General features: G+C 38.6%; 1 protein-coding gene across 2 annotated transcripts in view; it reads right to left on the bottom strand.

The window, feature by feature from the left end:
* The window catches only part of TNR (tenascin R), a 108,992-nt gene that overhangs the window by 71,831 nt on the left and 10,473 nt on the right, over positions 1-26,688 (bottom strand). For both annotated transcript variants that reach the window (XM_051998905.1, XM_051998906.1), the window contains 4 exons: positions 21,640-21,755; positions 17,707-17,857; positions 12,668-12,937; positions 7,121-7,306 (listed from right to left, as the gene is read on the bottom strand). In XM_051998905.1, the coding sequence (XP_051854865.1) occupies positions 7,121-7,306; positions 12,668-12,937; positions 17,707-17,857; positions 21,640-21,755 (723 nt within the window). The remainder of the gene's footprint in view (positions 1-7,120; positions 7,307-12,667; positions 12,938-17,706; positions 17,858-21,639; positions 21,756-26,688) is intronic.

Below are 26,688 nucleotides of genomic sequence, written 5' to 3'. Positions count from 1 at the left end.
TTTAATTAGGTCAATTTTTGCTTTAGCTTGATCTGAGATCAGGATGGCTACCCCTGCTTTTTTGACTTCACCTGAAGCATAGTAGATTTTGCTCCAACCTTTTACCTTTAACCTGCATGTATCTCCCCGCTTCAGGTGTGTTTCCTGTAAACAACATATTGTAGGATTCTGGCTTTTAATCCATTCTGCTAACCGCTTCCTCTTTATGGGGGAGTTTACCCCGTTCACGTTTATGGTTAGAATGACCAATTCTGTATTACTTGCCATCTTGTTAACCCCGGTTTATGCTTTCCTCCCTTCTTTCCCCTTTCCCCCCTTCCAAGTATTAAGCTTGTGAGCACCCCTTGCTTCTCACAGCCCTCCCTTTTTAGTGTCCCTCCCCCCGCCTTAGAGTTCCTCCCCCTATCTTACCCCTTTCCCTCCCAGTTCCCGTATTCCCTTCCGCTTAGCTTATTCCTTCCCTTTTCACTTTTCCCTTCTCACTTTTCAATGAGGTGGGAGAAGTTTCACCATAGATTGAATATGTCTTAAGATTTTTCACTTAAAGCCAATTCTGAAGGCAGTAAGATACCCACTATATTCATCCCCCTCCATTCTTTCTCTCAGATATAATAGGTTTCCTATGCCTCTTCATGAGATGTACTACCCCACTTTACCCTTTTTCTGGTACAATGTCCTTTCCACATCAATTTCTAGAACAAGGTATACATGTATTCTTTATACATCTATATAGTCAAAATATAGTTCCCAAGATTAATCTTTACCTTTTTAGATTTCTCTTGAGTTCTATATTTGTAGATCAAACTTTTTGTTAAGTTCTGGTTTTTTCATCAGAAATAGATGAAATTCGCTTACTTCGTTGAATGTCCATCTTCTTCCCTGGAAAAAGATGCTCATTCTCGCTGGGTAAGTTATTTTTGGTTGCATACCAAGTTCCTTAGCCTTTCGGAATATCATATTCCAGGCCCTTCGATCTTTTAATGTGGATGCTGCCAGATCCTGGGTGATCCTTATTGTGGCTCCTTGATACTTGAATTGGGTTTTTCTAGCCGCTTGCAATATTTTTTCTTTCACCTGAGGGTTCTGGCATTTGGCCACTATATTCCTTGGTGTTTTGATTTTAGGATCCCTTTCAGTGGGTGATCGATGAATCCTTTCAATGTTTATTTTTTCCTCTGTTCCTATGACTTCTGGGCAGTTCTCTTTGATGATTTCCTGGAAGACAGTGTCCAGGCTCTTTTTTTCATCATGTTTTTCTGGGAGTCCAATGATTCTCAGATTGTCTCTCCTGGATCTGTTTTCCAGGTCTGTTGTCTTCCCCAGAAGGTATTTCACATTTTTCTCCATTGTTTGATTTTTTTGGATTTGCTTGACTGATTCTTCTTGTCTCCTCGAGTCATTCAATTCCACTTGTTCAATTCTGATTTTCAGTGAAGTATTCTCTTCACTCACTTTTTTAAAATCTTTCTCTAATTGTCCAATTGAGTTCTTTTGTTCTGTGGAATTTTTTTCCATTTCGCCAATTTTGTTTTCCAGTTCACTAATCCTATTTTTCAAGGATTTTACTTCTTTATCCACTCTCTCTTTAACTGACTTCTCCAGGCTCTTTTGCCAAGCCTCCCTCTCCTTTTCCCAAGCTTCCTTCTCCTTTTGCCAAGCCTCACTCTGCTTTCCCCATTTTTCTTCTAGCTCCCTTGTGAGAGCCTTTTTAATCACTTCTATGAGGTTCATCTGTGCTGAGGAACAGACGATCTCCTCCTTTGGGGAATCACCTGGGGACTGCCTGTTTTTAGTCTCCTCAGGATTTAGAGTCTGCTCTCTATCTGTGTAGAAGCTGTCTAGGGTTAAAGTCCTCTTCAGCTTCTTGCTCATTCTGTCTATTAATCAGAGACAAACTACCAAAGAAAAACAGAAAAAACTGGAGTCTTTCTTTGGGGGGGGGGGGCTGGGTGTGTTATCGAGCTTCCTCTACAGACTGCAGGTGGCAGCAGTGAGGCACTAGCAGGACTGTGCTGCGCCTGCGCTCTGAGATCCCAAAGCGTGCTGAGTCACTGAGGGGGGGAAAGGGGGGGGCGGCCAGGTCCTGAGAGACTCCAGCTGTTTGCGGTTGTGTTCTTCAGCCCCGGTGTTTTTAGCTTCTCTGCTGGGCTGTTGACTTGCTGCAGGTTCCAAACCTGTAGCGAAGCTCTCCCCGCAGAGACAGCTGCGATCACTCCCCACCCCTCTCCAGTCTGCTCCCGTGCTCTCACTGCCGCTGCCCGCCGCCTGCGCCCGATCTAAAACCGCCCCAGCCCTCCAGTAAAGACAGACCTTTCTTGGCGGATCTCAAGGATGGCTTCTCTTGGTAACTATTTGTGGGTTTTTTTTCAGTCAAGCATTGATTCAGAGGCTTGTAATGAAGTGGATAGTGAGAGAAAGCGCGGAGCTTATGCAACTGTGAGCCTCCTCTCCGCCATCTTAACCGGAAGCCATGGTAGCATTCTAAAGTTCTTCAGAGATCTTGAGCTCATTCTTGTATTATTTCTTCAGACCTCCAGATGATTGCTTGAGTTCTCTATTTAGAGGAAATACATATTTGGAATTTGAACTGCCCTCTCTGCTTGGCAGTTCTATTTGAGAAAGGACTTCAGTGTCTGGTATGTTATCTTCCCAGGTGATCTTCAGGATCTTCCTAAGACAATTCAGATGATAGTAACTTTGTCCTCCTGGCATGGGGCAGGTGTGTTATCCAGGTTTCACAGGCATACGAAAATAAGATCACCAGTTTAGTAGACAGCCTAATACTTCTCTTTCATACTTTTCTTTGGAATTTCCCAAACACTGAGCTAGCAATAAATGGATCAATTTCATGTCTTTGCGCATATCTTTGGAAAGTATTCTGCCAAGGGAAGTGAACTTATCCATAAAATTCAAAATTTCTTCATTTGTTCATTGGAAAACTGCCTTTTGCTATAACCAGTAGTTCCTCAGATGAATGGTGTGATGCTGGCTGATGAAGAATCTGTTTTCTTGGTGTTGTCAGGTCAAAATTAGCAAGTGGCAGAGAATCAATGGATCCATAATTTGTTGCATCTCAGCCTCAAGCTGCACTGTACAATTGGATGAATATCCTATAGATCTTATTCATTGGTCTCTGTCATCTATCTATATCTATTACCATATCTATATCTATATATCTATGTCTATACCTTAGATAGACAATGAGATTAAAATGCAAAATAATATTAATAACATTACATGTCTTGCTGCATTGGTGTGGAGGAAAATGCTTTATACAACTTAAAGATATATGCATATGTGTGAGTATGTGTGAATGTGTGTGTGTGTGTGTGTGTGTGTGTGTGTATGTGTGTGTGTGCTGGAAAATGCCTCACAAGCCATTCAGTACAACTCCATGATTCTGGAAGACAGAGTGGGGTGGATAACTTTGTGCAGTTTTGCCTCATTTAAATCCAACTCATGAACATGTCGATGACATTGGTTCTCTTTGAGAACAAAGAGCAACAACAACATTTTGTTGATGAGCTGTCTGAGATCTGGTGACTCAGGACCTCAAAGGGTCTCAGAGGGAAGATTCAAATCTAAAATTTTAACTCCAGTCAGTAATCTTTTTGCATATTATGCTGCCTTCCCTTTTGGTTACTTACCCTATATCAGTTATTAGACCACTTATTTGCTGTGTTTCATATGGAGGAAAATTTAAAAGGAATATGTAGATTAATAATAATAATTCATTTTATGATACTTTTAGGTTTGCACAGCACTCTGCTTCTCTGAATTAGAGGCCACTTTGCTGTGATATTCATTATTGGACTAAAACATATCCTTTCTCAAATAGCCACAATCCTTGAAATCTCATTCATTGCTAATCACCCTGAGGCTCCATGCAATGATAAATTGCTTTTTAAAATATGTATCCTCCAGCACCAATTCTAAGAGTCTCTTGTTTAACTTACTTTTTCTGAATGTCTCCAACTATCCACAAGAGCCACTTAAGGCAGTTAGTCTGTTTCTCTGTGTTTAATTTACCCCCCTTCCCCCTTAACTTGCTTGGTCAGCATATCTTTTGGTCTCCTCTCTTTTCTTCAGAAGCGAGTCTGTCTGGAGAAAACATTTATTGTATTTACTTTAACTGGGATCATTTGGCAAGGTCATAGGGTAGATTTTAGCTCAAAGGAAAATGGCTTTGATTATACTATCCCTGTTTATTTTACTCACTCACTGCTGTCTTGTCTACCAAGACAGCTTTTGGAAGATGCTGAGGTACAGAGTCCAGTTAAGTCAGTCTCTGGCAGCCTCAAGTTTACTTTTGCCTTCAAAGTGTTTCTCCAATCAGACAACACAGCTACATGCTTTCTGTCATTCACCATGATGTCACGGCATATCAGAGCAAGAAGAGAGCTCAGAAGCCATTTTGGACAAATACTTCATTTTACAGATATGGAAACAGAGGTTTGAAGTATGGAAGGGCACATTCATGGCAGATCTGGGACTAGAATTCAGGTCTCCTTAGTCTTAGGTCAGTGGTCCTTGAAGTATTCCATGTCTTCTTTTTAAAAATAAAATATTTTTTTAATCCAGCAGGAAATAGAAACTCTACTGAGGAAGCATAACATAGTAGAGATATATTGGACTAAGAAGGACCTAGATTTGTCACAGAAGATTATTTTTGAATTGGAAATCTCAATCTGGAAGGGACCTTAGAGCTCATCAAGTCCAGCTCCCTCATTTTATATATGAAGAAGCTAATAATAAAAAAGGAAAATTATTTGCTCAATTTATACAAAGTAAATGGCAGTCAGGATTTGAATTTGGGATCTTGGATTGTATAGCCAGTGCTTGATGTATTTTATCACACTAGTTCAGTGGTTAATGCATCCAAGGCAGATGAGACCCTCCCATTCCTATCCTCAATGCTTAATCTTTTCTGCTCTGTGACATATCTAGGCTATTGATGGAACACGTCAGGTAAAGGTACTCTCCTTCCCTCTTTACTCTTTATTTATCCATGATGCCTGCATGACAACAGAGACAGTCTCTGTGAATCACCCGGTGGGATCCAAGCCCCAGTTCAAGCATGTTCATGGGAAGTAGCTGGTGAAACACAACAGGGCAGAAAAAGCATAAAAGCCTCAGAGGCAAAAAGAAAGAAGAGAAGTTCTTTTACTTAGAGAGCTGGGACAAGTTCTCATCACTTTATTCCCCTTATCCCTTCTCACGCAACTTCCTATTCCTTCCTATTCCCACCATGGAAGCAGGGATGCCTTGATGCTGGTGAACTGGCTCTGGCCTTATTATTGTCTGAAAACATCAGCAGGATTTCTTGTTGCTCTGTGTGACATGGGAACTCTTCAATGGCAATGTTGGGGTTCTGCTTCCCGTTATCTTGTTGAATGAGTAAGTATATTTCCCTTGAAACCTGTTCTTTTTGGTCTAGCTCTAGAGAGTAGTATTTTCTGTGTTTTTCCAGGAGAATCTCTTGTAAGGGCTTCATTAGTTTGTGCCTCTTTGGGAAATGGAGAGCAGACAAGAACTTGTCAGATTACTAGGGGTGGGAACTTTGTGGTTGTTTTTTAGTCATTCAGTCATGTCTGGATTCTTTCTGACCCCATGGACTATTGCATGCCAGGCTCTTTTTTCTTCCATTATCTCTCAGTCAGTCAGTCCAAATCCAGGTTCATTATTTCTATGACACTCTCTATCCATCTCCTCTTCTCCTGTCCCCTTTTCCTTTCGCCTTCAATCTTTCCCAATATCAGAGTGGACACTAGACTAAACTACCTCGTCTCTTATTGGACAGTGTTATTCAGAATTATTTCAGTCTCTGATACAAATATTCCTCAAAGGATAAGGAATGAGGTAGAGTAGAGCTTCTAAATTTAGGGTTCAAGGACCCCCAAGGCATTTTTAGTGGGTCTATGGACCTGGATAGGGAAACAAAACAAAATCCACATCCTTATTTTCACTAGCAATTGGTTTCCATTGTAATTCTACTTCATTTTATGCACTTAAAAGCATTCTTCTGAGAAGTGATCTGTAGGCTTTGCCAGACTGCCACAGAGGTCTAAGACACATAGATTTCCTAGCTTAGTGGGTATTATCAGTAATCCAATGTCATGGACTGGCAACACAAATTCACTACTGAGCTCTTCTTATTTCTATGTCTATAATCTTGGTCAGTTTGAAGTGAATCCTGACATATAAAATTCCTTTAGTCATATGTACATTGTAGAGTAACAGAGAGATGCACGAGGAAAGCCACCCAACAATAAATATACCTGAAGCCATAATAAAATATTCTTCCCTTGCTCTTTATTGTTCAACTGCTTTCAATGGAGTCACGTAGCAACAGTACTAAGGAAGGCCAGATTCAGCTGTCCTGGCTTTCTTCCTGTGATAAGAGGATCTAAGAACTACAATAGACTGGAAAGAATATCACCTTTGAATATGGGGGCTCTATGTAGAAATTCCACTTGTGATGCATATTCCCTATGTGACTTTAAGTTTTCCTCATTTATAAAATGAAGGGTTTGGACTATCTGGATTAGTTGAACTAGCTCTTTGAGGTACTTTCCAGCTATAAATCTATGCTCTAATCATCTGTAGACACTTTCTATTGTTTATAACTTCTCTTACCCAGATTTTTATTCCCTATTTCCCACACCAATTAATTACTTTCTTACCTATCCTCCATCCCAACAATTACGGTGAATAAAAAAGTAAGTAAACTTAGCAAATATCACCATTAATATAAAAATGTCCAAACAAATGGGATAGGAAATGTATTGATAGAAAAACACAACCTAACAAATCAATGAAATAGACCTCCAACATCCATATTAATGGTTACATCTCCAATCAAATGAGCAAATTATGCAATAAGTTCATACAAATTTTGGCATTTATCTTATTTATCCTTTTGAAACATTGAAAGCCCTAGATTTACCAATAAATCCACATCTTGTTGCTACAGCATTTGAAATACTTCCAGTAATGATTAGTTGTTTTTGATTAAGTCCTTTCTCATTTTAGGGATTTTCAGGCAGTCATTGACCAATAAAGATCCCAGTGATGTCCCTAGGGACTGAAGGGCTTCAGGGTCAGGGAAGGCATTACTCACTTGTGAGGGTGGCTCTGGTGGTAGGGCCTGAATTCTTAGGGGCCATCAGCTCATGGTATTGCTCACCCGCCAGGGTGCTGTATACCACCTTGTACTCCTGAACTTCAGCTTCACTGTTGTCCCATTCAAGGTCCAGGCTGGTTGCTGAACGGGAGCCCACCCGTAAGTTCTTGGGGGCATCGATCTCTGCAAAACAGAAATGATTGTTAAATGATTGTTAAAGTCTGAGCATTTACACCATGGAAATTGGCAAACATATATATTAGGATTTGACTTATTATTATGTTGACTAGCAAAACATAAGAAAGTGATCTAGAAAATATTTATAATGCAGATTAAGCTAAAATGTGTAGAGTATTTTTGGAAAGTTCCAAACTCTTTGGTTATTAAATCAAACTCTGGTTTTGTGGACTAAACAATTCCTAGTCCACCTCTGTCTCTAGAATCCCCTTCCCACTTTAGATCAAGATCCTATGATGTGGTAGAGAAGATACAGTTATGAAGAGGTAATTTGGCACAGATGGTTTCTTAAGGTCTCTTCATATCAAATGAAATAATGTGTGAACAATGCTTTGCAAACCTTCAAGTGTTATATAAATTCTATTTATTATTCCATCTCAAATACAAGAAGCCCTGGGGCTTGTGTTTGGTGCCTTAAAGTAAAAAGCTTTAGAAAAAAATAACTTGATAGAATGTCTAAACAAACAGTGGCAAGTGAACGTAGTGGAATTTTACTATGTTGTTAGAAATGAAAATATGATGAACACAGAAAAGCATGAAAACATTTAACTGAACTGATGCAAAATGAAGTACTCAGAGTCAAGACAACAATATACAGAATGACCACAACAGTGTAAATAGTGGGAAGTATGAACTCATCTAACCATTCTGGAGAGCAATTTGGAAGTATGTCCAAAGGGCTGCAAAATAGTACATGTTCTTTACACAGCAGTAGGGCCAATAGATCTGTATATCAAAGAGATCAAAGGAAAACTAAAAATATTTATAGCACCTTTTTGTGGTGGCAAAGAATAGAAAATTGAGGGGATGCCCATCAATTGGGGAATGCTGAATAAGTTGTTCTTTGTAAATGTGATGGAATACCATTGTGGAATACCATGAAATAATGAGCAGAATGATTTCAGAAAAACTTGGCAAGACTTACATGAACTGATACAAAGTAAACTGATGCAGAACTAGGAGAACATAATGTTACAGCAATTAACCACGAATCACTTAGCTATTCTCATCAATACAAGAATCCAATATAATTCCAAAAGACTTATGATGATATCCACCTATCTCCAGAAAAAGAACTGATAGAAATGGACTGCAGATTAAAGCATGCTTTTTATTTTTTTTACTTTATTTTTCTTGGTTTATTTGTTTATTTTTGGTGTATGTTTTCTTTCACAACATGTCTAATATAGAAATGTTTTTCATGACTGCACATATATAACCTTAATTAAATTGCTTGTCTTCTCAATGACGGGGGATTGGAGGAATGGTGGGAGAGAATTTGAAATTCACAATTGTAAAAATGAAGGTTAAAATTGTTTTCATAAATAAATGGAAAATAAAATATTAAAAGAAAAAAATAATATAAATAGAAAGAACCACTCCAAAACAATCAAAAGTGAATGTTGAGGAATTAAAATGAAGAAGCATGGATCTAAAGAAGAGAAAGAAAAAGAAACCTCTTCCCTATTTCTTTGCAGAGATGGGAAGTCCATAGGGTAGTACTCATACTTGAGATTTTTTGGATGTATTAATTGATTTTTGCTGATTTTCTTCCTCCTTTGCTTTAAAAATAATTACTTATTGCATGGTTTGGCTTTTTAGAGGGAAGAAGAGGAAGAATACTATGAGAAATTCTGAATAGGTAGAAAATAAAAGATGTCAATAAGAATTATTTTAAAATTACACTTCACAGAGAGAAATGGAGTTTTGTTCTTTAAAATGAAGATATCTCCCAAATGAGTATCCAAGGGCAAAACCAGCATTATTTAGAGTCTAGAGGCATCAGCTGTCATTGGGAAAGATAATATTCCCATACTATTAATAATAACAATGATAATATGATTGTGAATTTTGTAATAAAATAATACAATATACAAATTGCACAAAGCAATAGCAACATTTATAAAATACTTTTATGGTCTGCAAGATGCTTTATACATATTTACTTATTTAATCTTCCCCCAAACCCTGTGAGTTAGGTGCCTGACAATCCACATTTTATTAATGAAACTGAGAGATCTAAGTTAAATGACTTGCTGAGATAGTGAGTGACACAAGAGAAACCACCTTCTCTCTCTCTTTCTCTGTTTCTCTCTGTTTCTGCCTCTGTCTCTTTCTCTCTCTGCTTCTCTCTCTCTCTCTCTCTCTCTCTCTCTCTCTCTCTCTCTCTCTCTCTCTCTCTCTCTCTCTCTCTCTCTGTCTTTGTCTCTCTGTGTGTTTCAGTGTCTCTCTGTCTCTGTCTCTGCCACACACACACACACACACACACACACACACACACACACACACACACACACCCTTCATCCTTCTGCCAGGCTTCTTTCTCTAAGCAATAGTTCGTAAGGTCCTGGTAGGTACAATGTTCGTCCTAGAACCCAAAGCCTCTGCTTTAACTTCCTCCACAGTTGGTGTCCTCATGGCATCCAAAGCATCACCTGGGAAAGCATTCTGCCTAATCTGAATTTAAATGGAACGATGAAATGACGAGGGCTCTTGGCCCTTACCTCCTCTTAACATTAGCTCCCGCTAACTAACCAGAGGCTTTGTGATGCTGTCTGTCCACAGAACGCTTTTCACTTTACTGTCCTGCCCTTTCTCTCCACATGACCCTCTCCAGGAGTGGGAGAATGGCCTTGCAGAGGGAATGAAGCAGCAGATGCTTAACAGCTGCCAGTCGGCAGTGTAACTGGCAGCAGAAAACCATGCAGTGTTGAATGGAGGCTGCCGGAAGAGTTTCTAGGTAGCAGAATGTAATTGCTCCTGATTGGAATTTGCCTGGGCCACCAGCCAATCCCATCTACATCTTTTCGGGCTAAACATCAAGAGTTTTCTTTTATATGTGGCTGCTTGGTGGAGAGCTCCCTCCTGCTTTATTGTTTCTCCAACCCCTTATCTGAGAACAGCACACAGAAAATCTGCCTTCCAAGCAAATGTCATCTTGCAATAAAGAAATGAGCATGAAACTTGGGTTGCCCATAAAGGGCAAGGCAGGTGGGAGCCAAGGTCGACATTCAAGAATGAGAAAGGAAATATTGTTTGTGTGATCTATTCATAGGTGTATACATTTAGAACTGTACTTTTGAGATCATCTGTCTCAACTTCTTCCCCTATTTGTAAGATGAGGAAAGATGAGACCCAGAGAAATAATCTTTTTTTAGTTAGTTAAAGAACCATTTATTAAGCACCTATTTTATCCCCAGGCCCGATGCTAAGCATTACTTGACAATTATCTCCTTTTTAAAATAGTATTTTACTTTTCCAATAACATATAAAAATAGCTTCTAGCTTTCATTTTTGTAAGAGTTTGATTTTCTTTTCTTCCTCCCTCCTTTATCTCTCCCCTCCCCAAGACAGTAAATCTGATATGGGTTACATGTACAATCATTTTAAACATATTTCTACATTAGTCATGTTATGAAAGAAAAACAGAAGGGAAAAACCATGAGAAAGAAAAAGCAAACCAACAAAAAATAAAGCTGAATATATGCTTTGATCTTCATTCAGTCTCCATAGTTCTCTCTCTGGATATAGATGGCATTTCCCATTCCAAGTTTATTGGAATTGTCTTGGACCAATGTATTGCTGAGAATAGCTAAGTTATCCATAGTAGATCTTTATACAATATTGCTTTATATAATATACAATATGGAGTACAATGTTCTCCTGGTTCTGCTCATTTCATTCTGCATCAATTCCTATGTCTTTCCATGTTTTTCTGAAACTTTCCTGCTCATCATTTCTTAAAGCACAAAGGTATTCCATTACATTCATTTGCCACAACTTATTCAGCCATTCCCCAATTGATGGATATCCACTTAATTTCCAGTTCTTTGCTACCACTAAAAGAGGTGCTGTAAATATTTTTATAGTCATAGCTCCTTTTCCTGTCAATTTGTTATCTTTTTGGGATACATACCTAGTAGTGGTATTTTACTCTACTAAGAAGAGGTAAATAAGTTAAATTTTTTTAGTTTTTTGGTACTGAATGGTAGTGTGGGCCTAGCTTAGAGACATTGACATGAGCACTGACTTGTTGAAATTCCCCACTTTTAAGATTCAGGGTTCTCATCCCTGCTGGTCAACCCTGAGTAACCTCTGGAGCATATCAGTGCCCCATGGTTACTAGTAGTATACTCCAGCAAAAATGCATATGTCCACTGCTAGTGGTTTTTACCACAGAATAAGGAAAGTGTGGATTTGGGAACCAAATGCCAACATTCTGCCTTGTTGTCACTGTTTGAAATTTGGTGGAATCAATCATGGTGCACTGCAGAGTATTATTGGGGGAAGGCACCTTAGAAATAATTTATTATTGCTTAACAAGTAAAGAATTGTGGCTTAAAAGAGTGAAAGAATTTGCCAAAGAAAACATAGCTCATTAATGGCAGATCAAGTCCTAGATGAAGGTGTCCTGACTCATGTTGTACAAGGCTTTTTCTACTAAGGGCAGCATGGTAAAGTAGACAGCAGGAAGAGTTGGTTCAAATACTAATTCAGATCCCCAAATTGTATGACTCTAGACAAATCACTTAAGTTCTTAGAATCCCAGTTTCCTTGTCTGTAATATGGGAATGATAAGAGCACCTCAAAACAGTTCTGTGAAGATGAAATGAGATAATATATGGAAAATTCTTTGAAGCTTTAAAGCATTATAGAAATCAACTAAATAGTATTGTTTATTATTATTATTATTACACTATATCCCTTCTCTCTTATTTACAGGAAGCTCAGCAGTCTTATTATAGTAAGAAGAGTACTTACCTAGAATTCTATACTCCTCATCTCTGTCTATCACATTCCTTAGCTTCCTTTAAATTCTAGTGGAAATGCCATTTTCTATAGGAAGATTTTTTCAACCCTTCTTAATTCTGATGCTTTCCTTTTATTATTATTATTAGTTTCTATGTGAATAGCAAATATGTTATCTCTCTCACTGGGTTGTAAAATCTTTGATGACAAGGACTATTTTTTCATCATCAGTATTTAGCACGGTGTCTGGCACACTGTAGGTACTTAATATTTATTGAATGACTGCCACTGAATGTGTAGTCAGAAGATCTGAATTCATGTTCCAGCCTTGATGCTTTCTATACATATATTCTTGGGCAAATCATGAGAAATTTGACCTCATGTCCATTGGGGTTCCTATCATCTCTAGAGCCATTGTTCTGTCATTCCTCTTATTTTCTGTTTATTGATATCAAGTTTCCTTCAGGAAAGACCTACTAAGTCATTTATTTTTTTCAAGATCAGGAAAATTCCTATTTCCTTCCCCCCCATAATTCTCCTCTCCATCTGTTGTCATACCTGTTGTGAAGTGAGTGGTGGTGGAAGTACTTTCATTGGTCCCCCGAATGGCACTGACTGAGACTTGATAGTGGGAACCAGGTCTTAAGGCTTGCACAGAATACTGACTCAGAGGAGGCTGAAGCCTGAAAGTAGTCCTACCACCCTCTCCATCCACTAGTCCGTATTTCAGGAGAATGAAATCAACTTTGGCTCGAGGCGGGGTCCACTCCACGAAGGCCACAGTGTCTGAGACATCTCGAACTAAGATCTGTGTAGGTCCATCAATGACTAGATGAGAAATAAAATGATAGAATAAAAAATGGATGGAGGAAACAATTTTGATAAAAAGAATATTACTGGAAGAAAATTTTCATGCCAATCATCTCTTTTCACCCTCATCTTGCCTATAGGGTAGACAGAATGAAGATATGTGTTATTCTCTATCTAGTTGGGGAAAATGAGTCCCAGAGAGGGTTAGATGACACGCTGGAGATCTTATAATGAAATAGCGATTGACTCAGCATTAGACTTCAGCTTTCTCTAAATCTAACTTTTTTTGTTAGCTAGTGATATTTGGATTAATAATAGTATCACAGAATTTGAGTTGAAAGGAATCTTAGAGTTTATCAAATCCAATCCCTCATTAGGCTCAGAAGAAACTGAGTCTAAAAAAAGGTAAAATAATTTGGTCAGTCACATTGAGCAAAATGTTAACTCAAGTCTTGCTGAAGTTGAACCTAGCTCTGTATATAGTTGCTTTGGACGTTCCAGCACTGGGAAGGAAAGGGCATCTGTTACCTTGAGCTAGTCAATTATGTCTCTGTCTAGCAATAAAGACAAAAGGACCATGTAATGTCCACACGTCTGTGGACTTTTGGCTAGTTCTCATTATCTCCAAGAACCCTGAGGAAATACCCATGAAGCAGCTGCCCCAATCCAAAACCCATGATTTTCAGATTGGCTGCCAAGGGGAACTTTAGCGCTGACCAGTAAATATCCCAGCTTAGCTGTATGAGTCACATAGCTGTGATGATGAATAAAAACCAGGAAAAAGGCAACAGACTACGAGAGATCTTTGTATTTGTTGACATGAAATATTCCCTGTTGGAAAATGGCATCTAGTAAAAGACACCCCTGCTCCATAACACTTTACTGCTCCAAAAAGGGTTCTGGACTGTCTCTGTTGTTCATTCATTTGAGCTTATTATTGGACCAGAAAAGCATCACTACTACATGATGGGCCATTCATTGTCCTTGTTCTTGGCTTTCATCCTGCCTATTTAGGGCAGTGCTAAGACCTGGACCAGGTGAACTTGAGGGAGACATCTTGATAGAGAATTATCTTAGAGTTCAGTTGGTTCTGATTTGGTACCAGTCATGCAGTTCTAGGGCTTCTGTTCTGGTTGGATTAAATTGGGTGGGGAGAGGAAGGATAGCAGGCTAAGGAAGGGCAGTGGGGAGAAAAGAAACTAGCATTTCTAATCAACTTGAGATTTATTTTTTTGGCCTGCCCTAGGCTAGCTAAGAAGTAGACTGATTTACTTAGGCTGACTACAGAATGAAATGTATCCTATATGCAGGGGTGTATTGAAGCCAAGTCCTATGAGGCTCAGGGGAGCAAATTGCTAAATTTTCAGTGTGAGCATTTAGAGCTCTGGAATCAGCAAATGCCACAAAGCAGGGTTTGATTTATTGTTTTGTTGATTGTTTAGATTTAAGAAAGTGATGGAGAAAATATTAAGAATGCAGATTAAACTCAAAAGTATATCATGCATATATATTTTTTTTCAGAGATCTGGTAAACATTTATTAGTACACCCCTTCCAGGAGGACTGCATATCTTGCATCCTACTGAACTGAGTCCCTTGCCTTCAGTCTTGGGGATCCTGTGACGATGGCTTTGACTGGTGTTCTAAGGCTTGAGACAATTGTCAGCTTGCTCCAGGATCCCCTGAAGTCAGGCTCAATTGATCATATTTGGTTTTTGATACATAGAATTTTAAAAATATCTTATTTATCTCTATCTCTGAAGGCAAGGGATCTAGTTTTCTTCCCAGAGTACTTTGCAACTTTTGAAAAGTTATATGAATGTCTTATGTTGTACAAGCACCACTTTAGCCTACTTGACCATCTTCTGCCTCATTTTTTCCATTTATGAAATGGGAAGGAAGGGGTAGGAAATCAATATTGGCTACTAATCTGCCTCACAGTGGATGATTATAGGATTAAAGCTTTAGATGTAGAAGTGACCTCAGAGGTCATTCAGTTTAATCCCTTCATTTAAGTTAAGAAAAAAGAGGCCTATGGAGTTTAAGTGACTTGCTCTAGCAAGTACTGGAGGAAAGATTTGAATCCAGGTTCTCTGCCTTCAGAGCTCATACTCTATCTACTGTGACATGAGTTTTAATGTGACAGGAGACATGGAATCCTTGGGGAGAAAAAATGGTGGCATTAAGATCTAAATTATTACATAAAACATTTGTCTTTCAACCTCTTAAATACACAAAACCTTATTTTAACAACTGACCTTATTAGAATAGGATCATGTTGCACAGAGAGCTCTCTCAGCAGGTGGTCGGTCTTGTCATTTGCATTCATAAAATGGTTCATATTGAAAAAAAGGCCTCCTGAATGTTTGATAACAGTTCAGTGCTTTGCAGGGGATGCTTGGTACAGGTAAGAACTTGGCAGAGGGATACAATTAAAAATACATTTCCTAAAGGCTTGATTTTGATTTGGTTGAGTTGATTTGATTTGATTGGTTGAGGGATGACTACTTCTTCAGCAGGAACCCTTCAGATTCTGGCCTTGGGATGGCCATCCTTAATTGAACTTGACCTGATCTCCTTGCAGTGATGTAACAGGGCAATTTAGGGAAAAATAAACTGATCTTTAATTTGATTTCATGTCTTCAAGTGAATTCTCAGAAAGGAAACTTGGATAAATGATTCCGTCCTCCCACTTCCCCACTACTCTCCCTCCCTCCCTCCCTCTCTTCTTTCCTTCTTTCCTTCCTTCCTCCTTCCTTTCTTCCTTCCTTCCTCCTTCCTTTCTTCCTCCTTCCTCCCTTCCTCCCTCCCTTCCTTCCTTCCTCCCTCCCTTCCTTCCTTCCTCCCTTCTTCCTTCCTCCCTCCCTTCCTTCCTTCCTCCCTCCCTTCCTTCCTTCTCCCTTCTTTCCTTCCTCCCTCCTTCCTTCCTCCCTCCCTCCCTCCCTCCCTCCTTCCTTCCTTCCTTCCTTCCTTCCTTCCTTCCTTCCTTCCTTCCTTCCTTCTTCCTTCCTTCCTTCCTTCCTTCTTTCCTTCCTTCCTTCCTTTCTTCCTTCTTCCCTTCTTGTGTCCCTTCTTTTCTTCTTTTCTCCTTTCTCCCCCTCCTCCTTTCCCTCCCTTCCTACTTTTCCCCCTCCCTTTCTCCTTCTTTCCCCCTTCTTCCTTCCCTTTTTCTTTTTCTCTCTCTTCCCCCCCACCTCTCTCTCTCTCTCTCTCTCTCTCTCTCTCTCTCTCTCTCTCTCTCTCTCTCTCTTCCTACCCTTCTATAATAGTTGGGACTTGAAAGAAATCAGGGAAAAATTTTCCCATTATTCTTTAAGCTCCTTGAGAAGCAGGGAATGTCTTTTGGGTTTCTTTGTACATCCAACACTCAGCGTAATGCCGAGAACTTAGTAGATCCTTAATAAATGCTTTGTTGTTGTTTCTGTTATTTGGTTTATAGTCTTTAACTTCTAAGGAATTTTTAATGCTAAGCATCAGGATGATGTCTGTTGAATATTAACTAAATGACCTATAACAGCTACCATAGTGGGTAGTAAAACTAAGTTCATTTAAGTCTGGGGTACCTTTAGGCAAAGTCATAATAAACCATTTTGGTGTCCCAAGCAGAAAGAATAGATTCTGAGAAACAAGACTTGATAACTGGTGGGACTCTCAAGATAAAGACCATGATTCACTAAACTGAATAGACACCTTGAATCCAATGCTAGTGTCTGAGACCAGATTTGAACTCAGGTTCTCCTGACTTCAGAGCTGGTGCTTTATCCACTGTACCACCAAGCTGCCCCTTTCATGAGTATTATCAAAGGTTAGAGTCTCTAATGCTGGAGGCAGAAAGTCTGGTTTTAATTGTATTTTCTATTTCTTACTGGACAAGCTATTTGATCTTTGGGTCTCAGTTTTCTTTATCTCTAAAATGGGTACAAAATAGTTAACATCAGAGGGTATTTTTAATTCTCAGATAATTTTGGCTTATGCCACACGCATGCTAAGTGTTTCTCTTTCCCTTGTCCCCTACGTGAAAGCCACACTTATCAAGTGGGAAAGGAGTCGCTTAAGATAGTCAAATGGGCAACCCATCTAACTGCCAATATAACAAATGGGAATGAAATGAACCTATGCCAATGAAAGAATAATGTAATTTCATCCTCAATATCAATTAAGTTAAGTCCCCACTGAGCTAGTTCTAATAGTAAGTGCCTTGTTCAATTTGACTCCATCTCCCATTTTCTCCTTTTCTAGAGAGAGCAAGTACTAGCAAGAAAATTCTTTGATGACAGAGAACAAACCAAGAAACACTGAAATCTTTTTATTTCCTAATTTCTAATGTTTTTTGTTTTTGATGAACAGGATGCAAATGGAATCTGGAAAACATATAAGGGAAGTGGTCTAGCCTTTAATATTTTGTTTGTTTGGTCGTTTTTATACAGGACCTATGATTTCACTTAAAGAGATAGCTTTCCATGAAGAAACTATAGCTATAGTTGGGCAATTGCTCTGCTTCCTCTATTTTGGAGAGTTACATGCAGCCCTGAAATATTAATGGACTTATCCATTATTTTATTACTATTACATGTTAGAGAGAGGACTCAAACTCAGATCTTCCTGCCTTTGACTGTTGGGTACTCTTGATACCCTACCTACAACCTTCCTTAGTCTCTGTAGAATTTCACCAGAGTCCATTAGCCAGGCACCGGGTTCCCATCACAAACAGAAGAATCTACATTTTCTAGGGTCAGCTCTTATGTTGTCAGGGAGTGAGTATCCAGAAAGGACATAGGAGTAACTTACGAGTTGAGATGCTGGCTGATGTTGGGGGGCTCCGTGCTTGATCTTTGAGAGCCACCACATTAACGATGTACTCTTCCCCTGGCTTTAGCCCGGTCTGGTTGAAGGATGTGACATCACTAGGGAGTTGGGCAATCACTCCCCCTTCATTGTTCTGGGAGATATAAGGAGAAAAGAAAAAGAAACATCACTGAGAGAGAATGCCTGTATGAGTTCTGAATATGGTAGATCAATGTCTGATCATCTCCAACCTAGTCATGTAAATAGTTGTGTATCTGAAGCCAGTACCCATTCCCATCAGGCTTAAGTGTGATACAAGTTGACTACAGCTTATTTAAAATTTTAATAAATTAATTGCCAATTAAAAATATTCCTTTGCCTCTTTATGGGTCAGATGAGTTTGTCAGTGAATATTAGTGATGAAGTGATATAGGATGAACTTTGCCACAGACAAAATGGTGATGTTGGGAGACATCCATCAAATTTTGCTGGCATTCTATCTTTAATCATAAAGAATATGCCCTTGGCTATTTAGAGGAGATAGTTCTCTCTCCCTCTCTCTTTCCGTGTGTGTAAACATCTATACAAATATACAAACATATTTCAAAGGAGGAAAGACATTCACATTTTTTTTTATACAGGCAGGAACTGTTATTTTGCTATATCTTATTTTACTCTTGGAGTTAAATCAGATGTGAATCTGTCAATGTCTTGTTTTCCCTTCAGCTGGATGAGTTAGTGCTTAGTGACATGATTTACTCCAATGTGCTAATACAAAATGGGAGCAGGGTGAGAACAAAGATTAAGATGGAGGTGAAAGGGAGTGAAAGAACAGAAGGAGTAGCCAAAAAAAAAAAAAAAAAAGAATACGTGGGGCTGGATTTTCTCCTTTTTTGTCTCCTTTTCCCCTTTTCTCTATTTATCAGTCCATCCACTTTAATGTTTTGTGGTATCAGAGGAGTACTAATGCTTATCTACTAACACAACCCAAGCTTTTATAGTTGTGCCTCTCAAACTGTCTTGACCCAGGTTATGTCATTTTTAATGCATTTTCAATGGAACTAAGAACCTCATTGTTTAGATACAATATCTTTTAGAGCTCTTTTCTTCTTGCTCCTTACTTGCTGATATGGTTGCATGGGAGAACATTAGCACTCAAAATTGCATTCATTCTCAGAGCTTCCAGTACCAGAGGAACATATAAACCTCCACTGAACCCCATGGGTTTATTCTGTCACAGACTCACAAGCTAAATAAATGGAGGTTTACTTTGAGGGAAAATCCATCTCTCAGGAAGTATGTACCAACACTCATTTAACACTTTCTCGGGATCCATAACCAGATATCTTCACAAAATGCTCATAGTGACTTGCAATAACATTACATTATTTCTCCTACTCTAACTCACATCACTCTGCATCAGCTCAATCAATCTGCATACATATACTCACTCATCATTCCATACTTTAGTCTTAACACATTTAACTATGCAAAGCTAGAGGCTGAGTCTTGCATTGCCATGGGAAATGGTTATTACCAGCATCTTCCATGCATATGACTTCTTTTCAAGTCAGTCAGTTCCAGAACTGAGAACAACTCAGATGCAACTTGCAGAACTACTCTTAAAAAAAAAAAAAAAAAAAAAAACCCATGACTGAAATCACCATGTGAATGATAAACTGCTTATTCTTCAAGGGCACTGATCCTGCCTTGGAACTACCAAAGGGTAGTTGTTTAGGACTGGGCACGAGGGAAACTGGTGTAGAATTTTGTCTCTGTGTGGAAGCAGGATGTTATGATTTTCCTCTCGTTGCAAAAAACCACTTGCTCACATCCTTCTCAAGGATGGCATGTAGCTAAATTTTCTATTGTTTTTTTCTTTCTTCATTCCTTACTTTTTTTAAAAAAAAATTATTTGTTTTCAAAAATTCTCTTTGCTTCCCATATATCTTTCCTCCTCTGTCACCTATTAAGTTTTTCCTTGTAGCAAAGAATGAGAGAAAAAACAATTGGCAAAATCAGTCAAAACATCTAATATTATATTCAAAATTTTGCATCCAGAGTCTGCAAAGGAAGGGAAAGGTAGGTTTTTTTAACTCTTGTCTAGGACCTGTTTTGGTCACTATAATTCTACAAGCACATTCCTTTGAGAAAAAAAATCATTACTCATAATATAAAATTTCATAATAAATCAATCTTTGCTCATGATGTAAACATGTCATCAACCCACCTTAGAGAGAGGAAATATGGCCCAGTGGAAAGAACATTGAACTAGGAGTCAGGAGATTTGGGTTCTTGTCTTGGCACTGACATTAACTAGCTATGTGATAGTTCCTTACCTTCTCTGGGATTCAGTTTTCAGGTCTGTAAAAATGAGGGGATTACTGTACTAGATGGTATCTAGGGTTCTTTTCAAGCTCTAAAATTTTAAGAGTTTCAAAGACACTCAAAGGTAAAACCAGGACACTTTTGGCTAGAATGTACAATCATTCATTAGAAATAGCCTTTGAATATGTCCAACAGGAATGGACATACAATAATTTTCTTTTTTCAAATGCTCCTCAGTTTGGATAGATGAAGAAAAAAAAGGAATATGATTGACATTTCTAAAAACTATAGTGGATGACATCATTTTCTGAAAGTTAGACCTTTAATCCTAACCTAGACTATAACTCTAGGTTGATTGAACACAGTTGGGGAGCTCTTCCTCATTGGAAGTCTTCAGAAATGATTATGTGGTCATTTGTTGGGAATGGGTACAGTACATTATTTGGGGTACAGAGAAACTGGATGGCCACTAGAGTACCTTCTAATTCTGAAATTCTATGATCTCAGATTTTTTTTCAACAAATACCAAAAACTAGAAGACACCTCTTGGAGATTATTAAAAGAACTATTTTATCCAGTAGGTAGTAAACTTATGGAACTCATTACTCCCAAATAGTTCAGGTAGAAACTATAAAAAGGTTCCAGAAGAGTTTAGATAAATTCATGATGAAATTCTAATAGGTTATTAAGTAGGAAGCTAGAGATACTAGGGTTATAGCTGTGACCTTTAGACCATCATGTCCTGGAAGATAACTATGCTTTCCCAATAATTGTCTTTTGGTATTTCTGGGATATATACAATATGATTGGATGGGAGTGGAGTCTGACTTTTTTGAATTTAGCATTTCTTGTACCCTAAAAAAGAAAACCATCCTAACGGAAGATTTTGGTCTTTTGAATTGATGGACCCACTAAATCCTGGAACTTCAGGGAGAAGAATTATCTCTATTGAATGTCTCTACTTGTATTCCTGTCACTCTCATATGTATTAGTTTCAAGCAATTGGTCAGTGGGACAATTTAAAATCTGGTCTCTCAAGTCCCAAAATGGATTCCTCTTTCAGTTTACTGTTTCTTGAAATAACCTTGTTGAACCTTTCATTTTTCATACTTGACAAAAATTTATCTTTATTTAGCATTTTAAGGACCACAAACTTTTTTCATCATAGCAATATTACTTAGTGGGTAATAAAACAAGTGTTACTTTTTTTTTTTTTTTTTTTTACTAAAAAGGAAACTGAGGCTCAGAGAGGTTAAATGACTTCTCAAAAGAGGCACACAAATACTTAGTGGCAGAACTAGATCAAGATTCCAAGTCTCCTGAGTCCAAGTCCATTAATTCTTCCATAATACTTTCCTAATTAGATGTAGATATATCATTAGTACCATATTTTAAACCAATGGTATTAGTTAGCATGGTAGAAATGCCTCTGGGACAGGAGGAAGGAAACATAAATTTTACTTCTGGTTCTGCTGCTAGTTGGCAAAACTAATTTTTAATTTCTCTGGGTTTTATCACCTTTAGGCAGCAGCTACTTCTATGCAACTGACCCAATTCCAGATGGAGAGTTAACCCTAGGATGAAGGGCATCTAGCAGTCTAACCATACCTTTGGGATGAAGCTGATCTCCCACCCATCGAATGAGAAAGAGAAGGGTTCCCATTGCACCTCCACGGTGGTCTCTGTGATAGTCTTGAATTGCAGCCCTTGAGGGGTGGAGAGATCTGGAATACAGCAATGTGAGTGATGGCTTTATGGCTAACCCTGATGAACCCATGGATCAGCCATAGAGTATTAACTTTATCCTTTTCTCAGCACACTGCCCTCCACCCTATATGTCCCAAAGATTGTGCAGGGAAATCTTAAGTTACCATACTGACAGAGAATCTATATATTATTAAAAGCCTCTTCCTCATTGTGGGCTTTGGTCTAACCTTAATTAATATATGAATAATTGAATAGATATTTTAACAAATGATTTTTCCTATACTTCCTTTCATAAAATAGTTTAATTGTTCACAAAAAAGGCACATAACCTCTCTTTCAGCTGTTGGTCTTTATAGTGCCTTTTCTTAAAGAAGCCCCAAATGTTTTTTCTCACATGCCTAAGAGGCTTAGAGAGGACACATGTGTGTCCCCATGAGGTCCCCAGAAACATTAAGACATGAGCTGAGTTGGCCAAAGGTAAAGAGGTAAACCAGCAGCCCAGATAAGATTTGGTGACTTCTTTTTATGAAATAACATGTTTTTTAACACTAACATGGATATTTTGTTTTATTCAGAAGAGTGAGGCAAGAAGAAAGGAGAATATCCTACTGTTTTAAATAATAACCAGCTTCTGCAGGGAAAAATGTAAACATTAAAACAAAAATAAGAATATTTTTTAAAACCAAGTTTTATCTCTCCTTGTCCAGTGTTCTCTTTTTTCTCTTGATGTTCTTTTCCTTTCCCATGGATTCGCTATCTTCATTTCTCTTGCTCTGTTTTTTTTTATTTTTTTTTTATCTGTCCTCCTCTATCTTTTTTCTCCTTGTATCTCTCAATCTTTCTTCAGTTTCTCTCCAGCCTTCCCCTCTGTCCCTCCCTCCCACTTCCTGTGCTTAACTCAGGTGACAATGTACTTTTTAGAATGGCATTCCAATTACTCATCCTGACCTGTGGCAGCCCCTACTTGGCGGTGTTCTCAGGATGCTTGCCCCCATTTTAGCTGTTGCCTCCTGGGATATTCCCCTAGGAGAATGACAGTATCTTCCTCTCTCCATTTGGGTACCTTCTCTTGCAGCTTGTCTGAGAAGGAACATGGTTGGTTCTTAATTAACTCTTTGTAGGCTTGCCAGTGGAGATTACATGATTTTGCCTTTGTCACCTGAGAGCACACTTAAGGGGATGCCCTGAGTTGCCATAAAAAGCCCTGGGAAAGACGGAAGCTTCACCACTTTATACCCTTAATAGAAAAGAGAGGAGCCATTTGGGAGTCCTGCCAGGGTACCCAGAATGATGAGTCATCCATGAACAAGGTGGGAAAAACAGCAGATGGTAACCTACCTTTGTAATGTTATCATGCAGGAGATTTTAAACTGGTTCTTGGGCACCAGAGGAATTAGTAAAAGGTCAAACATAAACAAAGATAATTATAGACAGATGTACACATAAAGTCAGCTTCCATCTGGGGGTGTCCTCTATTGTAATACTGAAGGTTATTAGTCACCCAAATGAATTATTAAATCTGTTTGTGAACTCTGTCTGGGGTGTTTTTTTTCCCCTCCTGTCTGGTTGGCTCAGTTTTTAATCCTTTCTAAAAGACGGGAGGAACAGATAACATTTCCAAGTCTACTTGGTCCCATAGAGCAGAAATAGGAACAATGGTTGGAAGATGAAGAGAAACAGGTTAAAGTTCGATATAAGAAAACACTTTCTTCCAATTGGCATTGTACAAAAGTGGAATGGGCTGCCTTGAAAAGCGGCCTCAAATTAAGCCAGGATAACCACTCTTTGGGGAGTTTATAGAGAGGATCTTATAAAGATAGAGGTTATACCAGGGGGTTAATTGGTGGGGTCCCTTCCCATGCTGAAATTCTATGAAATCTCTTTCCCCTCCACTTATCCAAAATTTTCATGTCCTTCAAATTCCAGTTCAAATACTACCTGTTCCTTGAAATCTTCCATCATTACTTTAATCCCCCCTTTCTCTCCTTTTTTCTGAATTCTAGTTGTATTTAGAAAGCATAATAATGTATGCAGTATTTTGCTAGGTAATCCATCTTTCCCCCATAACTTTCATATTTCTTGGAAGAATATAAGCTCTTGAGAGCAAGAACTATCCCCTTTCTTTTTTCCTTAAGATCCTAAGCATCTAAAAACTGTCTGGTGCATTGTGTGTAATTACTAAGTGCTTATTGATTGAAAGATTGGTTAATATTACCTTTGTCTCTAAAACTAGATTATAAACTCTCCATATGGCTTATACTTATATTTCTTTCAGTGCCTAAGAGTTCTGAGTATATCAAGAAAACTCTACAGGATAGGGCAAGGGAGGGGAGAGAATAAGCATTTATTAAATGTCTACTATGTCTTAGGTCCTGTACCAAGCTCTTTACAAATGTTATCTTTGTTGATCCTCACAACAATCCTGGGAGGTAGCTACTGTTATTCCCATCTTATAGTTGAAGAAACTGAGGTAGACAGGGATAAATGTCTTAGCCAGTATCACAGAGCTAGTAAGTGCCTAAGGATGGATTTGAAATTATGTTTTCATGACTCCAGGCCCATGGCTCTATCCACGGTAGCAATAACTGCCTAAGTCCCTTGACATGCAAAATCTCCATCTAGCAACAGCATATGAACTACTTGGAATTAAGGAGTATTTTTTTGATTTGTCTTTGAAGACTCAACATCTGACATAGAGCCTTGTACATAGTTGATGCTAAATAAATGTTTAGTGAATTGTTGGGAGAATATGCAGGCAATGCCTGCCATCTATTTTGCTTTTCTGTTCCCATATTGCTGAATGTCTCTGGAAACCCCCCCATCCCAAATTTCAGTTTTTTTCACCTTCTATCTCTTGAACCTCCTAGACTATCCAATACTAAATCATCTCTCTCTCTGATGATTCCTGGCCAAATGATTTCTCTTCTTTATTATCCACTCTTCCTCAACTAGATTTCCTCTTTCCTACTCATTTGAAATTTCTCTTTCAAAGTTCACCAATGAAATAACAATTGCCAAATCCAAAGACTTTTTGCAGTCATAGAGTGATAAAATGATATAATATCAGAGCTGAAAGTGTTATGCCACAGTTTTCTTTAACTGTCCTGACTCAGTTTCCCTGTCTCAGTTTCCTTAACTGTTCTGTCTCTGACCCAGTAAAACTAAGGATTATTCGCTCTCGGGTTATAAATTAGCAAGATAAAAGAGTAGCTCTTCTGACTCTTTTATGGATTTACAATATTCCTTTAGAATATTCCAAGATAACCCACGATATCTTTACTTCTTTGTCTCTGGATTTTTTAGAGTTTTATGGCTTCCCCTCCCTGTTAAAAACTTTCCCTCCCTTTCTCTTCTTTGTCTCCAAAAAGGTATTTAAGAAGTTGGGGTTCCTCCATTCATTGCTGGAGAATGGCGTCTGGCAGCTGTATGCTGGACGCTGGATTCTTTGGGTCCTCCAGCCCTGGGACCAATATTCCTTGGTCCCAGTATACTTATCTCTGTCTGACTGGATAATCTGAGACGAGAGTCCTGTCCAGTCAATCTTACTCTCCCATTAATAAAAATATTAAAACTCTCTAATCTCTCTCCTGCCTCAGTTTCTCCGGCATTACAAAAGGAGCCTACAAGATCAGTTAGACTAGAGGTATCAAACACTCAGGCCATGGGCCATATCTGACTCACAACATTCTTTGGTGTGGTTTGAATCAGATTAAAATATAATTGGGAAATATTTAATAAATTAAATAAATATACATAGATAAAATTACTATATGGTTTTCTGAGTCAATATTTTGGCCTTCAGGGATCCTTATGTATAGTTTATTGGCCCCCATTTCTGTTTGAATTTGACACCACTGATCTAGAAATTCCTGTTACAGATTATTATGGATCAAAAGCACCAAGTAATTTCTTGGCTATATAATTAGTGATAGGGCTAGCTCTTGAGGACTTTGTCTTTTTTTTTTTTTTTTTTTTTGCCCTCTTTGCAGCATAATAGCATCATTGTTTCTCCTCATCCCAATAAGCTGTCTCTCTTCTCTTGGCTTCAGAGACACTACACTCCTACTTTTCCTCCCTCATCTTTAATTGGTTCCTCATTCTCTAAGTGATTTCTTAAGGTGAATGCCCCTTGAAGGTCTAATCTTAACCTTTAGTGTCTACCCTCTCTTCTTCAGTAATTTCATTCATTCCTACATATTCAGATACTACTTCATTTCAGACACCTCCCCAATACCTCTCTCTCAAGCTGAACTTTCTGCTGAGCACCAGAACTGCATTTCTACTTGCCAACAATCTCTCCATCTGGTTGTCCCACAGGAATTTCAAATTTATCATGCCCTAAATCAATCTCATTACTTTCCCTTTTAGTTTTCTCCTCTTTCTGACTTCACTATTTTTGCCTGTAAAAATGGTATTCCTCCAGATTTCTGTGTTTGAAATCTTGGGGTTACTTCTGGTTCTTCCCTTTCCTTCAGTTCACAAAATTAATAAACTACAAAGTTTTAGCTATGCCTATTCCTACTTCTGTATCATCTATCACATGCAACCCATGTTCTTTATTCTTCTGACCCCCTTCCTTATACAAATCCTCATTACCACCTGCTGAGCTATTGAAAAAGCTTCATAAGCAGCATTTCTCTTTCTCTCTCTGTCTCTTTCTCCCTCTTCCTCTCCCTCTCCTTCTCTCTCTCCCTTTCCCTCTCCCTCTTTCTTCCCCCTTTTCTCTCTCCCTTTCCCTCTTTCTTTCCCTGTCCCTCTCCCTTTCCTTCTTACTCTCCCTCTTTCTGTCTTTCTCCCTCCCCATTTCTCTCTCTCTCTCTCTCTCTCTCTCTCTCTGTCTCTCTGTCTGTCTCTCTCTCTCTCCCTCTCCCTCTCCCTGTCTTCCCTCTCTCCTTCTCCCTCCTTTCCTTCCTCTCCTTCTCTCCCTCTCTCTCCTTCCCTCCCTTTCTC

Source organism: Antechinus flavipes, chromosome 4, assembly GCF_016432865.1.
Source record: "Antechinus flavipes isolate AdamAnt ecotype Samford, QLD, Australia chromosome 4, AdamAnt_v2, whole genome shotgun sequence".
NCBI lineage: Eukaryota > Metazoa > Chordata > Mammalia > Dasyuromorphia > Dasyuridae > Antechinus > Antechinus flavipes.
Note: the sequence above shows the minus strand (reverse complement) of the source record. Positions and strands in the feature narration are given on the sequence as shown.